The sequence below is a fragment of the Salvelinus alpinus genome, chromosome 22 (genome assembly GCF_045679555.1).
Source record: "Salvelinus alpinus chromosome 22, SLU_Salpinus.1, whole genome shotgun sequence".
Taxonomy (NCBI): Eukaryota; Metazoa; Chordata; class Actinopteri; order Salmoniformes; family Salmonidae; genus Salvelinus; species Salvelinus alpinus.
In genome coordinates, this window is record NC_092107.1 from 17337422 (window position 1) to 17353667 (window position 16246).

Sequence of the window (16246 nt, forward strand, 5' to 3'; positions counted from 1 at the left end):
TATCACAGATGTTTCCCTAGTTCTCCCGCTCTCACTCTGTGTTCATTCTCTTATTTTCTCTCTCTCTCTCTCTCTCTCTCTCTCTCTCTCTCTCTCTCTCTCTCTCTCTCTCTCTCTCTCTCTCTCTCTCTCTCTCTCTCTCTCTCTCTCTCTCTCTCTCTCTCTCTCTCTCTCTCTCTCTCTCTCTCTCTCTCTCTCTCTCTCTCTCTCTCTCTCTCTCTCTCTCACTCCTCTTTCTTGTCATTTCTGTCCATCCTCTCCTGATTGATAGGGAGCGTGCTGTTTGACAGAGGCCAGTGTTCTTAATGAGCTAACCTGCCCTGGATGGGGGAGGGAGGGAGGGAGGGAGGGAGGGAGGGAGGGAGGGAGGGAGGGAGGGAGGGAGGGAGGGAGGGGAGATGACGGGGGCAGACCTGGTTAATACACAGAGCAGTAGAGAGTCAGACTGGGCTGTGCAAATGAAGAGGGCAGTATAATCAATGGGCTTTGGATTGAAGAGAGGGAGAGAGAATGAGTAAGAGAGTGCACTCTCGGTACGTACATGCTCCTTTCTTCCTGTGACTGGCTCTGTCTCTTTCTCTTGTGTGTGTGTGTGTGTGTGTGTGTGTGTGTGTGTGTGTGTGTGTGTGTGTGTGTGTGTGTGTGTGTGTGTGTGTGTGTGTGTGTGTGTGTGTGTGTGTGTGTGTGTGTGTGTGTGTGTGTGTGTGTGTGTGTGTGTGTGTGTGTGTGTGTGCGAGACGGTGTCTCTCTGTGCCAGCTGATAAGCAGCAGTAAAAGGCTGTATGCTCCAGGCAGGCCCACTCAATACTGCATTCAGCCACAGCTCAAGGGCACTAGCATTAAGACGTCAAGAGTGCAAAAGACAGTGGGAGGGAGGGAGGGAGGGAGGGAGGGAGGGAGGGAGGGAGGGAGGGAGGGAGGTTTGTGTGCCTGAGACTCCAAATACAAACAGGTTCCATGTGAATGGGAACAGGCCATTGCTGTTGTCATAGTCATTTGTTCAGATATGCGCCCTCTTTTCTAATCCTTTTGTCCCTTCGTCGTTGAAATGTGTTTGAACCTGTTCCCTTACGCTTAACCTGTACTGACCTGTACTGGCCTGTACTGACCTGTACTGACCCGTATTAACCTGTACTGACCTGTACTAACCTGTACTGACCTGTACTAACCTGTACTGACCTGTATTGACCTGTACTAACCTGTACTGACCTGTATTAACCTGTACTGACCTGTACTGACCTGTATTGTACATTGTTTGGTTACATGAAAATACATACAAATATTCAAGTTAATTAGTAAGCTGTTGACTAGATTTGAACAACAGACCGATTACCTCTCAAAGCAACTCTTTGTCAACGTGTGTCACTCCCTCCTTCAGCCCCAGCTAAGATCCTATCGTTCGGAGGTACAGTGACCACTCCCTGGATGAAGGAGGTGAGGCTACCCTGCAGCTCAGTGGGCGAACCCACCCCCACCATCAAATGGACCAAAGACAGGTGAGACCCTAACCTCCTCAGCCCCTCCTCTCTGTCAGTCTACCCCGAGACACTACCACCGTGACTACCTCCCTCCATCTCTGGAACCCCATCTCCACCATCCACTGGACCAGTGTTAAATCAGTGTTTACGTCAGTGTTCTTTTCTCTCTCTCTCTCTCTCTCTCTCTCTCTCTCTCTCTCTCTCTCTCTCTCTCTCTCTCTCTACTTCAAGGGGCTTTATTGGCATGGGAAACATATGTTAACATCGCCAAAGCAAGTGAAGTAGATAATATACAAAAGTGAAATAAACAATCAAAATGAACAGTAAACATTACACTCACAAGTTCCAAAAGAATAAAGACATTACAAATGTCATTATGTATATATACAGTGTTGTAATGGTGTGCAAATGGTTTAAGTACTGTCTCTCTTTCTATCTCTCTCACTCTCCCTCCCTACCTACCTCCCTCTCACCCCCCCCCCCCCCTCTCCCTCCCTCTCTCTCAGTGAGGACACAGCCATCCCGGTAACTCTGGACGGTCAGAGGCTCATCATGGCCAATGGCACGCTGGTCCTGCGCTCGGTGAAAGCTGAGGATTCTGGGTACTACACGTGCACGGCCACCAACACGCTGGGCTTTGACACCATCATTGTCAACCTGCTGGTGCAAGGTGAGCCCCAGCGCACTGTCATCGCCCTCTTTTTATTGGTCGACCAGTTGTGATGTAGTACGCTGACCATGTGTGTCTGTCCCCCTGTAGTTCCTCCAGACCAGCCCCGTCTGACTGTCTCCACCACCTCCTCCACCTCTATCACCCTGGCCTGGATCCCCGGGGACAACGGAGGATCCTCCATCAGAGGTATATACCAGTCATTGTGTGTGTGTGTGTGTGTGTGTGTGTGTGTGTGTGTGTGTGTGTGTGTGTGTGTGTGTGTGTGTGTGTGTGTGTGTGTGTGTGTGTGTGTGTGTGTGTGTGTGTGTGTGTGTGTGTGTGTGTGCCTGCGTAAATGCGTTTACATTTGTTTTTTGTGGTTTGCCCGTGGTTTGCCCATGCTTTCTCTCTCTCTTTCTATACCCCTATATTTATCATTCTGTCACTGTGTCCGTCCTTCTCCTCTCTTTCATTTAACCCTCCTGCTCTGTTCAGGTCGAATTGGACCGATTTACAAGTTTTCTCTCTTATGACCTTATGACATTGTCCATACAGGGCATCTGAACACACAAAATACATTTTTAAGATTTTCATTACATTTTGGGTGTTTTATTTAACTTTTGTACACCTGTGGTGTTTCAGGTCAAAAATGACCGGTCATTAGAAATGAATGGTTGAGACTACAATTAGTGTATAAAATTGAGTTCAGGCACATGCCCATTCATCAGATGGACACACTTCCTCTCCCAGACCCCAACATGCATGTGTGTTTGAGCACACACAAACACACACACACACACACACACACACACACACACACACACACACACACACACACACACACACACACACACACACACACACACACACACACACACACACACACCTCACTCCCCTTCTTTGCTTCCATGGCAACCCCCACAGGAACCTTTCCCCAATAGAATCTTTCCCCCAGGGGAACCTTTCCCCAATAGAATCTTTCCCCCAGGGGAACCTTTCCCCAATAGAATCTTTCCCCCATAGGAACTTTTCCCCAATAGAATCTTTCCCCCACAGGAACCTTTCCCCAATAGAATCTTTCCCCCAGGGGAACTTTGCCCCAATAGAATCTTTCCCCCAGGGGAACCTTTCCCCAATAGAATCTTTCCCCCAGGGGAACCACACCCGTTGGCATTCTCACAAACAATCACAACATTGTTTCAATAATATATAGAACTTTTCTCTGAGCTCTGGTATATAAAAGCTTTTTTGAGGCCTTGCTCACAATTCATTCTGTGGCAGCACAATGACCAAACGATATACTGTATGTGAGGCTCTTGATCATATCTTTGATCATGACACTGGTGAGGAGGAGAGAGGCAAGGAAACTGACAGGGAAGATGCATTAGAGGAGGAATTGTCAGAAGTTGAAGACAACACAGAATATGATCCAGACCAATAGTCAACCGATGTGGAACAATCCAGTGATGAGGAAGAGGGCCCTGCTGAGGTTGTTGTTACAATCCAGTGATGAGGAAGAGGGCCCTGCTGAGGTTGTTGTTACATTCCAGTGATGAGGAAGAGGGTCCTGCTGAGGTTGTTGTTCCAGTGATGAGGAAGAGGGCCCTGCTGAGGTTGTTGTTACGTTCCAGTGATGAGGAAGAGGGCCCTGCTGAGGTTGTTGTTACATTCCAGTGATGAGGAAGAGGGTCCTGCTGAGGTTGTTGTTACAATCCAGTGATGAGGAAGAGGGCCCTGCTGAGGTTGTTGTTACATTCCAGTGATGAGGAAGAGGGTCCTGCTGAGGTTGTTGTTACATTCCAGTGATGAGGAAGAGGGTCCTGCTGAGGTTGTTGTTACATTCCAGTGATGAGGAAGAGGGTCCTGCTGAGGTTGTTGTTACATTCCAGTGATGAGGAAGAGGGTCCTGCTGAGGTTGTTGTTACATTCCAGTGATGAGGAAGAGGGCCCTGCTGAGGTTGTTGTTACATTCCAGTGATGAGGAAGAGGGCCCTGCTGAGGTTGTTGTTACGTTCCAGTGATGAGGAAGAGGGCCCTGCTGAGGTTGTTGTTACGTTCCAGTGATGAGGAAGAGGGCCCTGCTGAGGTTGTTGTTACGTTCCAGTGATGAGGAAGAGGGCCCTGCTGAGGTTGTTGTTACGTTCCAGTGATGAGGAAGAGGGCCCTGCTGAGGTTGTTGTTACGTTCCAGTGATGAGGAAGAGGGCCCTGCTGAGGTTGTTGTTACATTCCAGTGATGAGGAAGAGGGTCCTGCTGAGGTTGTTGTTACGTTCCAGTGATGAGGAAGAGGGCCCTGCTGAGGTTGTTGTTACGTTCCAGTGATGAGGAAGAGGGCCCTGCTGAGGTTGTTGTTACATTCCAGTGATGAGGAAGAGGGTCCTGCTGAGGTTGTTGTTACATTCCAGTGATGAGGAAGAGGGCCCTGCTGAGGTTGTTGTTACATTCCAGTGATGAGGAAGAGGGTCCTGCTGAGGTTGTTGTTACGTTCCAGTGATGAGGAAGAGGGCCCTGCTGAGGTTGTTGTTACGTTCCAGTGATGAGGAAGAGGGCCCTGCTGAGGTTGTTGTTACGTTCCAGTGATGAGGAAGAGGGCCCTGCTGAGGTTGTTGTTACATTCCAGTGATGAGGAAGAGGGCCCTGCTGAGGTTGTTGTTACATTCCAGTGATGAGGAAGAGGGCCCTGTTGAGGTTGTTGTTACATTCCAGTGATGAGGAAGAGGGCCCTGCTGAGGTTGTTGTTACATTCCAGTGATGAGGAAGAGGGCCCTGCTGAGGTTGTTGTTACGTTCCAGTGATGAGGAAGAGGGCCCTGCTGAGGTTGTTGTTACATTCCAGTGATGAGGAAGAGGGCCCTGCTGAGGTTGTTGTTACATTCCAGTGATGAGGAAGAGGGTCCTGCTGAGGTTGTTGTTACGTTCCAGTGATGAGGAAGAGGGCCCTGCTGAGGTTGTTGTTACGTTCCAGTGATGAGGAAGAGGGTCCTGCTGAGGTTGTTGTTACATTCCAGTGATGAGGAAGAGGGCCCTGCTGAGGTTGTTGTTACATTCCAGTGATGAGGAAGAGGGCCCTGCTGAGGTTGTTGTTACATTCCAGTGATGAGGAAGAGGGCCCTGCTGAGGTTGTTGTTACATTCCAGTGATGAGGAAGAGGGCCCTGCTGAGGTTGTTGTTACGTTCCAGTGATGAGGAAGAGGGCCCTGCTGAGGTTGTTGTTACGTTCCAGTGATGAGGAAGAGGGCCCTGCTGAGGTTGTTGTTACATTCCAGTGATGAGGAAGAGGGCCCTGCTGAGGTTGTTGTTACATTCCAGTGATGAGGAAGAGGGCCCTGCTGAGGTTGTTGTTACGTTCCAGTGATGAGGAAGAGGGCCCTGCTGAGGTTGTTGTTACGTTCCAGTGATGAGGAAGAGGGCCCTGCTGAGGTTGTTGTTACATTCCAGTGATGAGGAAGAGGGCCATGCTGAGGTTGTTGTTACATTCCAGTGATGAGGAAGAGGGTCCTGCTGAGGTTGTTGTTACATTCCAGTGATGAGGAAGAGGGCCCTGCTGAGGTTGTTGTTACGTTCCAGTGATGAGGAAGAGGGCCCTGCTGAGGTTGTTGTTACATTCCAGTGATGAGGAAGAGGGTCCTGCTGAGGTTGTTGTTACATTCCAGTGATGAGGAAGAGGGCCCTGCTGAGGTTGTTGTTACGTTCCAGTGATGAGGAAGAGGGCCCTGCTGAGGTTGTTGTTACGTTCCAGTGATGAGGAAGAGGGCCCTGCTGAGGTTGTTGTTACATTCCAGTGATGAGGAAGAGGGCCCTGCTGAGGTTGTTGTTACATTCCAGTGATGAGGAAGAGGGCCCTGCTGAGGTTGTTGTTACATTCCAGTGATGAGGAAGAGGGCCCTGCTGAGGTTGTTGTTACGTTCCAGTGATGAGGAAGAGGGCCCTGCTGAGGTTGTTGTTACGTTCCAGTGATGAGGAAGAGGGCCCTGCTGAGGTTGTTGTTACATTCCAGTGATGAGGAAGAGGGCCCTGCTGAGGTTGTTGTTACATTCCAGTGATGAGGAAGAGGGTCCTGCTGAGGTTGTTGTTACATTCCAGTGATGAGGAAGAGGGCCCTGCTGAGGTTGTTGTTACGTTCCAGTGATGAGGAAGAGGGCCCTGCTGAGGTTGTTGTTACGTTCCAGTGATGAGGAAGAGGGCCCTGCTGAGGTTGTTGTTACATTCCAGTGATGAGGAAGAGGGCCCTGCTGAGGTTGTTGTTACGTTCCAGTGATGAGGAAGAGGGCCCTGCTGAGGTTGTTGTTACGTTCCAGTGATGAGGAAGAGGGCCCTGCTGAGGTTGTTGTTACATTCCAGTGATGAGGAAGAGGGCCCTGCTGAGGTTGTTGTTACATTCCAGTGATGAGGAAGAGGGTCCTGCTGAGGTTGTTGTTACATTCCAGTGATGAGGAAGAGGGCCCTGCTGAGGTTGTTGTTACATTCCAGTGATGAGGAAGAGGGCCCTGCTGAGGTTGTTGTTACGTTCCAGTGATGAGGAAGAGGGTCCTGCTGAGGTTGTTGTTACATTCCAGTGATGAGGAAGAGGGCCCTGCTGAGGTTGTTGTTACGTTCCAGTGATGAGGAAGAGGGCCCTGCTGAGGTTGTTGTTACATTCCAGTGATGAGGAAGAGGGCCCTGCTGAGGTTGTTGTTACATTCCAGTGATGAGGAAGAGGGTCCTGCTGAGGTTGTTGTTACATTCCAGTGATGAGGAAGAGGGTCCTGCTGAGGTTGTTGTTACGTTCCAGTGATGAGGAAGAGGGTCCTGCTGAGGTTGTTGTTACATTCCAGTGATGAGGAAGAGGGCCCTGCTGAGGTTGTTGTTACGTTCCAGTGATGAGGAAGAGGGCCCTGCTGAGGTTGTTGTTACGTTCCAGTGATGAGGAAGAGGGCCCTGCTGAGGTTGTTGTTACGTTCCAGTGATGAGGAAGAGGGTCCTGCTGAGGTTGTTGTTACATTCCAGTGATGAGGAAGAGGGCCCTGCTGAGGTTGTTGTTACGTTCCAGTGATGAGGAAGAGGGCCCTGCTGAGGTTGTTGTTACGTTCCAGTGATGAGGAAGAGGGCCCTGCTGAGGTTGTTGTTACGTTCCAGTGATGAGGAAGAGGGCCCTGCTGAGGTTGTTGTTACGTTCCAGTGATGAGGAAGAGGGCCCTGCTGAGGTTGTTGTTACATTCCGGTCAAAGAATGGGAATTTGTCCTGTCTTCATCCCCACCTGAGAAGAGAGGTCGGCTGTCGGCTGAAAATGTTATCAGGATGACCCCAGGGCCAACGAGATACGCCATATCCCGAGTTGATGACATAAAATCCTGCCGCTATTTAAACATTTGAAATGGTTTCACAACAAATGTCCTTGTTAAACTTTGACACAAAGTAGTCTGTGATAAATAGCACAATATGTTTCATCTGAGTATTTGTTTTTGTCAAAATAATCCATACATTATGCTTTTCTTTACTCAAAAACGAGTTGTACGAGCTCAGGTCAATGAGGCCTACAGGCCATATATAGCAAACAGAAGTTCAAAACATGTAATGTTCACAAGAACTGAAGTTGATAAAAAGATCTAACACAACGTTAGGTGATAATATATGTATTATTATGGATTTATAATCAGCGATAATGGGGTGGTCATTTTGGAGCGGGAACACAGAATGAATTAACAGGAAACAAACACAACAGGAGGGTTAATGCTTTTCTTTCATCCTCTGTCTCTCTCTCTCTCTACTTGCCCTCTGTCCGTATCTCTGTTCTGTCTCTTTGTTAGTTTGCATGCCGTGCTATCTGTTTATTGACTGGTGTCCACTCTGTTTTGGTTGCTAGTTAAAGGAGCTGTCGCATTGATTATCTGACTACCGGTACTGCGTGTGTGTTCAGTGTGTGTGTTCAGCGTGTGTGTTCAGCGTGTGTGTTCAGCGTGTGTGTTCAGTGTGTGTGTTCAGCGTGTGTGTTCAGTGTGTGTGTTCAGTGTGTGTGTTCAGTGTGTGTGTTCAGTGTGTGTGCCTATTTGTTCAGTGAGCTCTATTTTAACAAATCTAACTGCTGGCGATAACGCTTTAGGTCCAGGGGTGTCCGAAATATTTTTGCTACTTTCACAGCCGTTATTACGTGCGCAATAGCTGGCGGTGGCGCGAAATGGTTGGCCTTTGATGAATAAACAAGTTGTAGGTGTGCCAAGGGCTTGGCCACTCACTGGCCAATCAAGGCATTCCATGGCTTAGTAGTGTATGCGTTAGTCTCAAGTTCTGTAAGTTATTGATGGTCTTGGCGTTGTCATCCAACTCTAAATCGCCTGGGGGCACAGAGTATTATCATCCGAGTCCATTGTGTTGATTGTTACTCCGGTTTATTGAATACCATAGGCTACAATAACGAGTGACAGCAACAACTGTGAGACTCAGAATTGAGCTCAGTTGCATCCTGTTTTCATTGATCATCCTCGAGATGTTTCTACAATTTTATTGGAGTCCATCTGTGGTAAATTCAATTGATTGGAAATGATTTGGAAAGGCACACACCTGTCTATACAAGGTCCCACAGTTGACAGTGCATGTCAGAGCAAAAACCAATCTAGAAGAAAAAGAAGCGCACACTTATTTAGGCGAGGTGCTGGCTAGCGGAGTAGAAAACTTAAAAATAAAGGAGAGCAAAAACCAAGCCATGAGTTTGAAGGAATTGTCCGTAGAGCTCCGAGACAGGATTGTGTAGAGGAACAGATCTGGGAAAGGGTACCAACAAAGAACACAGTGGCCTCCATCACTCTTAAATGGAAGAAGTTTGGAACCACCAAGACTCTTCATAGAGCTGGCTGTCACGTTCGTCATACGAAGGAGACCAAAGCGCATCTTCTTTAATGAAAACGAAGAACAATAAACAAACTAATACAAAAATAACAAAACGAACGTGAAGCTAAATATAACGAGTGCAGACATGCAACATCACATAGACAATCACCCACAAACCAAACTGGAAAATGACAACCTAAATAGGATCCCCAATCAGAGACAACAATAAACAGCTGCCTCTGATTGGGAACCAATCCAGGCCACCATAGACCTACGTATGCCTAGACTACACACACAACCTAGACATACAAAACCCTAGACCAGACAAAAACACACATACCACCCTTGTCACACCCTGACCTAACCAAAATAATAAAGAAAACAAAGATAACTAAGGTCAGGGCGTGACACTGGCAACCTGTCCAAACTGAGCAATTGGGGGAGAAGGGCCTTGGTCAGGGAGGTGACCAAGAACCCGTTGGTCACTGTGACAAAGCTCCGGGCTTCCTCCGTGGAGATAGAAGAATCTTCCAGAAGGACAACCATCTCTGCAGCACTCCACCATTCAGGCCTTTATGGCAGAGTGGCCAGATGGAAGTCACTCCTCAGTAAAAGGCACACGACAGCCCGCTTGGAGTTTGCCAAAAAGCACCTAAAGGACTCAGACCATGAGAAACAACAGTCTCTGGTCTGATGAAACCAAGATTTAACTCTTTGGCCTGAATGCCAAGCGTCACATTTGGAGGAAACCTGGCATCAACCCTACAGTGAAGCATGGTGGTGGCAGCATCATCCTGTGGGGCGTTTTTCAGCAGCGGGGACTGGGAGACTAGTACAGAGAGATCCTTGATGAAAACCTGCTCCAGAGTGCTCAGGACCTCAGACTGGGGCGAAGGTTCACCTTCCAACAGGACAACGACCCGAAGCACACAGCCAAGACAACGCAGGAGTGGCTTCGGGACAAGTCTCTGAATGTCCTTGAGAGCCAAAGCCACAGCCCGGACTTGAACGCGATCGAACATCTCTGGAGAGACCTGAAAATAGCTGTGCAGCGACTCTCCCCATCCAACCTGAGAGAGCTTGAGAGGATCTGCAGAGAATAATTGGAGAAACTCCCAAAATACAGGTGTGCCAAGCTTGTAGCGTCATACCCAAGAAGACTCAAGGCAGTAATCACTGCCAAAGGTACTTCAACAAAGTGCTGAGTAAAGGATCTGAATACTTCTGTGTGATTATTTTTTATTTTTTTACATTCTACAAACCTGTTTATGGGATATTGTGTGTAGACAACAATTTAGTCAATTTTAGAATACGTCTGTAACGTAACAAAATGTGTCAAATTCAACGGGTATGAATCATTTCTGAATGCACTGTAGATTAAAAGGGGATGTCCGATTCCTTGGTGAATGCATTGGTCTTAAATATCCCCACCAGCACAAAGTGAAATTGGAACTTTGGCGCATGTTTAAGCACACCTCAGATATTGCCACCCCAAGCAAGCTTCGTTAGTTTGCATGCCGTGCTATATGTTTATTGACTGGTGTCCACTCTGTTTTGGTTCCCAGTTTAAGGAGCTGTCGCATTGATTATCTGACTACCGTGCTGTGGGTGTGTTCAGTGTGTGTTCAAGTTGCAGTATGCGTATTAGTTCAGTCTGGTAAATGGCCCTAGGGTTTGCAAATATAAGAGTGCCGGTTTTAACAGGTCAAAACTGCAAACAAGTGGCTCAACGCCAAAAATAGAGCCCGCTGTGTGTATACAGTCGTGGCCAAAAGTTTTGAGATTGACACAAATATTAATTTTCACAAAGTCTGCTGCCTCAGTTTGTATGATGGCAATTTGCATGTACTCCAGAATGTTATGAAGAGTGATCAGATGAATTGCAATTAATTGCAAAGTCCCTTTTTGACTTGCCAATATAACTGAATCCCCCAAAAACATTTCCACTGCATTTTAGCCCTGCCACAAAAGGACCAGCTGACATCATGTCAGTGATACTCTCGTTAACACAGGTGTGAGTGTTGACGAGGACGAGGCTGGAGATCACTCTGTCATGCTGATTGAGTTCGAATAACAGACTGGAAGCTTTAAAAGGAGGGTGGTGCTTGGAATCATTGTTCTTCCTCTGTCAAACATGGTTACCTGCAAGGAAACACGTGCCGTCATCATTGCTTTGCACAAAAGGGCTTCACAGGCAAGGATATTGCTGCCAGTAAGATTGCACCTAAATCAACCATTTATCGGATCATCAAGAACTTCAAGGAGAGCGGTTACATTTTTGTGAAGAAGGCTTCAGGGCGCCCAAGAAAGTCCAGCAAGTGCCAGGACCGTCTCCTAAAGTTGATTCAGCTGTGGGATTGGGGCACCACCAGTACAGAGCTTGCTCAGGAATGGCAGCAGGCAGGTGTGAGTGCATCTGCACGCACAGTGAGGCGAAGACTTTTGGAGGATGGCCTGGTGTCAAGAAGGGCAGCAAAGAAGCCACTTCTCTCCAGGAAAAACATCAGGGGCAGACTGATATTCTGCAAAAGGTACAAGGATTGGACTGCTGAGGACTGGGGTAAAGTCATTTTCTCTGATGACTCCCCTTTCCGATTGTTTGGGGCATCCGTAAAAAATCTTGTCCGGAGAAGACAAGGTAAGCGCTACCATCAGTCCTGTGTCATGCCAACAGTAAAGCATCCTGAGACCATTCATGTGTGGGGTTGCTTCTCAGCCAAGGGAGTGGGCTCACTCACAATTTTGCCTAAGAACACAGTTATGAATAAAGAATGGTACCAACACATCCTCCGAGAGCAACTTCTCCCAACCATCCAGGAACAGTTTGGTGATGAACAATGCCTTTTCCACGATGATGGAGCACCTTGCAAAAGTGATAACTAAGTGGCTCGGGGAACAAAACATCGATATTTTGGGTCCATGGCCAGGAAACTCCCCTAGACCTTAATCCCATTGAGAACTTGTGGTCAATCCTCAAGAGGCGGGTGGACAAACAAAAACCCACAAATTCTGACAAACTCCAAGCATTGATTATGCAATAATGGGCTGCCATCAGTCAGGATGTGGCCCAGAAGTTAATTGACAGCATGCCAGGGCGGATTGCAGAGGTCTTGAAAAAGAAGGGTCAACACTACAAATATTGACTCTTTGCATCAACTTCATGTAATTGTCAATAAAAGCCTTTGACACTTATGAAATGCTTGTAATTATACTTCAGTATTCCATAGTAACATCTGACAAAAATATCTAAAGACACTGAAGCAGCAAACTTTGTGGAAATTAATATTTATGTCATTCTCAAAACTTTTGGCCACGACTGTACGCACTTTTTCCAACATGCAGTCTTTGATTCACTTTGTCTGTGTTAGACTAATACAATCTATCTCTGTAAGTTTATTGTCTGTCCCTCTGGCTGTCCAACTGTCCGTCTGTCCTTTCCTCCATTCATCTTTCTATCTGAGTGAGAGTGAGAGTGAGAGGGAGAGGGAGAGGGAGAAAGGAAGAGAGAGGGAGAAAGAGAGGGAGAAAGGGAGAGAGAGGGAGAAAGGGAGAGAGCATAAGAGAGGGAGAGGGCATAAGAGAGGGAGAGGGCATAAGAGAGGGAGAGAGGGAGAAAGGGAGAGAGCATAAGAGAGGGAGAGGGCATAAGAGAGGGAGAGGGCATAAGAGAGGGAGAGGGCATAAGAGAGGGAGAGGGCATAAGAGAGGGAGAGAGGGAGAGGGCATAAGAGAGGGAGAGAGGGAGAGAGCATAAGAGAGGGAGAGAGGGAGAGAGCATAAGAGAGGGAGAGAGGGAGAGAGCATAAGAGAGAGAGAGAGAGATGAGAGCTAGAGAGAGAGTTATAAACAGACTATAAATCCAAGGCAGCTGATTATGACTGCAGACGCCATAATGTGTTCTCATTTGCATATATGCCCAGTCAGCGCCCTCCCAAACCCAGCTGGGAGCTTCTGGGAAAGTAATGGCGGCATAGAACAGTCATGATGGCAGCCTTCGCCATCTGGATCTTTGGTAGTGGAGGAGATGTATGATGCACCATCCCCCTCTGGTGTTTTCCAGCGGTACTGACACAATGAAATATGAACCAGCTGAATGAGCCAGCTGAATTTAGCAAAAATATATGGGTATCTGGTGCATTTAAATGTTAAATTATTTACATGTAATGTATTTTTTTCTCATTTACTCTATTTGTATCATGCACTGCAGTACAACAGAAGGTAGAAAAATATGCTCTTATCATGGTGTGTGTGTGTGTGTGTGTGTGTGTGTGTGTGTGTGTGTGTGTGTGTGTGTGTGTGTGTGTGTGTGTGTGTGTGTGTGTGTGTGTGTGTGTGTGTGTGTGTGTGTGTGTGTTTGTATGTGTGTGTGTGTGCGCGTGTTTGTTCCCCAGGTTTCGTGCTGCAGTACTCGGTGGACAACATAGAGGGGTGGAGGGATGTGTTCATCAGTTCCAGTGAAAGGTCCTTCAAGCTGGACAACCTACGCTGTGGCACCTGGTACAAGGTCAAACTGGCCGCCAAGAACAGCGTGGGAGCGGGACGCATCAGTGAAATCATCGAGGCTAAGACCCACGGACGAGGTGAGGGTTAGGGGGAGAGGAGGAGGATGGACCGGGTGATACAGGGACAATGGGAGGTGTTTAGGGGACAGGAGAGGCGAAGATGGGCAAAGAGGGAGGGAGCTGAAGTGGATGGTTATAGCTGTGAGAGGGGTAAATTTGGTGGACAGGTAGGTTCATAGAATTCAGTCACACTTACCATATCATGATATTTCAAGACATTTAAAAAATATATGTGAAGTGAGAACTAACACCTTCCTGCCCCCGACCTCTTCCAGAGCCCCAGTTCAATAAGGACCATCCGGTGTTCACCCACGTCAACTCTACCCACGCCCGGCTCAACCTGCAGGGCTGGGCGAGCGGTGGCTGCCCCATCACGGCCGTGGTGCTGGAGTTCAGACCTAAAGGGAACTGGGCGTGGCAGAATGTTCGCACCAACGCCACGGCCGACGTGTTCCTGGCTGAGCTCCGCGAGGCCACCTGGTACGAGCTGAAGATGAAGGCATGTAACAGCGCCGGCTGTGGGAACCAGAGCTCTCAGTTCGCCACGCTGGAATACGACGGCAGTGAGTACAAGCTGGTTTGTTTTCTCTGGCCTGTGTGGTCCAGTGGTTCGGACCGCCGAGCCTAGCACACGTACCAGAGGCAGCATGGGTTCGGATCTGCCCTTCTGACTCGCAGTCTTTCCTGTCTCCTCTTCACTGTCGTATCTCAATAACAGAAATAAAACCCACAAAATAACAACATATTTATTTTTAAAAATTGATAATAACGTCTTAGAGCAGGAGAACAATTGTTCCAAAAAATAATATGTTTAAGTTAAATGTCCTTATCGAAGGAGTTGATTTAAGCAATAAGGCCCGGGGGGGTGTGGTATATGGCCTGCATACCCGTGGTATAGCCGTGGTATATTTGCCATATACCACAAACCCCCGATGTGCCTTATTGCTATTAGAATTATTTTTTTTATTATAGGGGGTAGATCAGCTTTAATATTGCAGATAGATTGTAGCTTCCATCAATGTAATTGTCGGCATCATTTCCAATTCACCATATATATTTTGCAAATATATACAGTAAAAGTTTGGACGCACCTCCTCATTCAAGGGTTTTTCTTTATTTTCAAAACTTTCTACATTGTAGAATAATAGTGAAGGCATCAAAACTATGAAATTACACATATGGAATCATGTGGTAACCAAAAAAGTGTTAAACAAATAAAGAATAACGCTTAGGCTTTGACTTCCAGCTTATACATACCATATACATTTTACAGGCACAGTCTATTTTAAAATAGTTATATTTTGTTTGTTTTTACTCCTGTCCTTCCTCAAACCTCAACCTCTCCCATCTATTTATTTCACAAAAGTTTTGAACCTATACGTTTTATGGAAACAGTATGTTTTACATTAATTTTCTTGTTGTTATTAGTTGTTATTAGTCCCACCCTTCAGCTCCATTCAACTCCTCCCATCTATCTCTGAACACCATCCATATTGGATTTCTATTTGCCATATATTTTTCAACTGTGCTGTGATGCTTCACAAAAGTTCTGAACCTTTCTATTCTCATCGTTTCTACAGATGGTAAATGATTATTATTATAAGTATTATTATATTATTGATTGATTGACTATGAATTTTCAGATCATCCAGTAGTGCTCTCTGCAGAGTTAGCTCTAGGTAAATGTTACAAATGTTTAGCCATTCCTGGACCTGTGACCAAAAACAAGCTACATATGGACCGTACCAAAACAAATGATCTAATGATTCGGTCTCTTCGCAACAATATCTGCTAATAATTTCAATTGAAAAATTGAAGTTTTGAATCCGGCGTCGTTTTGCGTGTCAGTCCATAAACCATGAATTGGTACGTTGAAAATCTCTTCCCAACTATTTTGCAATCTATATGGGAGAGTTGTGAATTTTTTGGTCCTTAAATTAAACTGGTATACTTTTTTATTTATCACAATTTTTTTAACCAATTATGATCTTTGATGCAGAGCCGACAGACAAGTTCTCTACATTCCCCCCATTCCACTTACCTCTTCCATTTGTGCGGTAATGCTACAATTAGTTGGTTGTAATTTTAGGTATAGCAGACATTTCCATATATTTTTGTTAGCTGCATATGAGACATAACTCCACCAGTCCTATTTAATATATCCTTTACAAAGATTATACATTTTATATTTTTTTTATATTAGTATATTTGAGTTTAACCACAATATTTGTTGTATTATTTGTTCTGTTTTTTTTCTGGTCGAAATTTAATTGAAATTACAACCAACTTTCTATGGCTTTTTTTTATTTTAAATATCGATATTTGGGAGATGATTTCCTTTTCAAATAACTGAAAGGGAGAGATTATAATCTGAATAAAGGGAGAGGTTGTAATCTGAATAAAGGGAGAGGTTGTAATCTGAATAAAGGGAGAGGTTGTAATCTGAATAAAGTGAGAGGTTGTAACCTGAATAAAGTGAGAGGTTGTAACCTGAATAAAGTGAGAGGTTGTAACCTGAATAAAGTGAGAGGTTGTAACCTGAATAAAGTGAGAGGTTGTAACCTGAATAAAGTGAGAGGTTGTAACCTGAATAAAGTGAGAGTTTGTAATCTGAATAAAGGGAGAGGTTGTAACCTGAATAAAGTGAGAGGTTGTAACCTGAATAAAGTGAGAGGTTGTAACCTGAATAAAGTGAGAGGTTGTAACCTGAATAAAGTGAGAGGTTGTAACCTGAATAAAGTGAGAGGTTG

At 46.2% G+C, this 16246-nt stretch overlaps 1 protein-coding gene across 4 annotated transcripts in view; it reads left to right on the forward strand.

The window, feature by feature from the left end:
* Nucleotides 1-16246, forward strand: part of LOC139549143 (cell adhesion molecule DSCAML1-like) — a 225519-nt gene that overhangs the window by 198460 nt on the left and 10813 nt on the right. For all 4 annotated transcript variants that reach the window (XM_071359296.1, XM_071359298.1, XM_071359297.1 and 1 more), the window contains exons 23-27: nt 1379-1496; nt 1985-2148; nt 2239-2337; nt 13326-13514; nt 13772-14059. In XM_071359296.1, coding sequence (XP_071215397.1) covers nt 1379-1496; nt 1985-2148; nt 2239-2337; nt 13326-13514; nt 13772-14059 — 858 coding nt within the window. The remainder of the gene's footprint in view (nt 1-1378; nt 1497-1984; nt 2149-2238; nt 2338-13325; nt 13515-13771; nt 14060-16246) is intronic.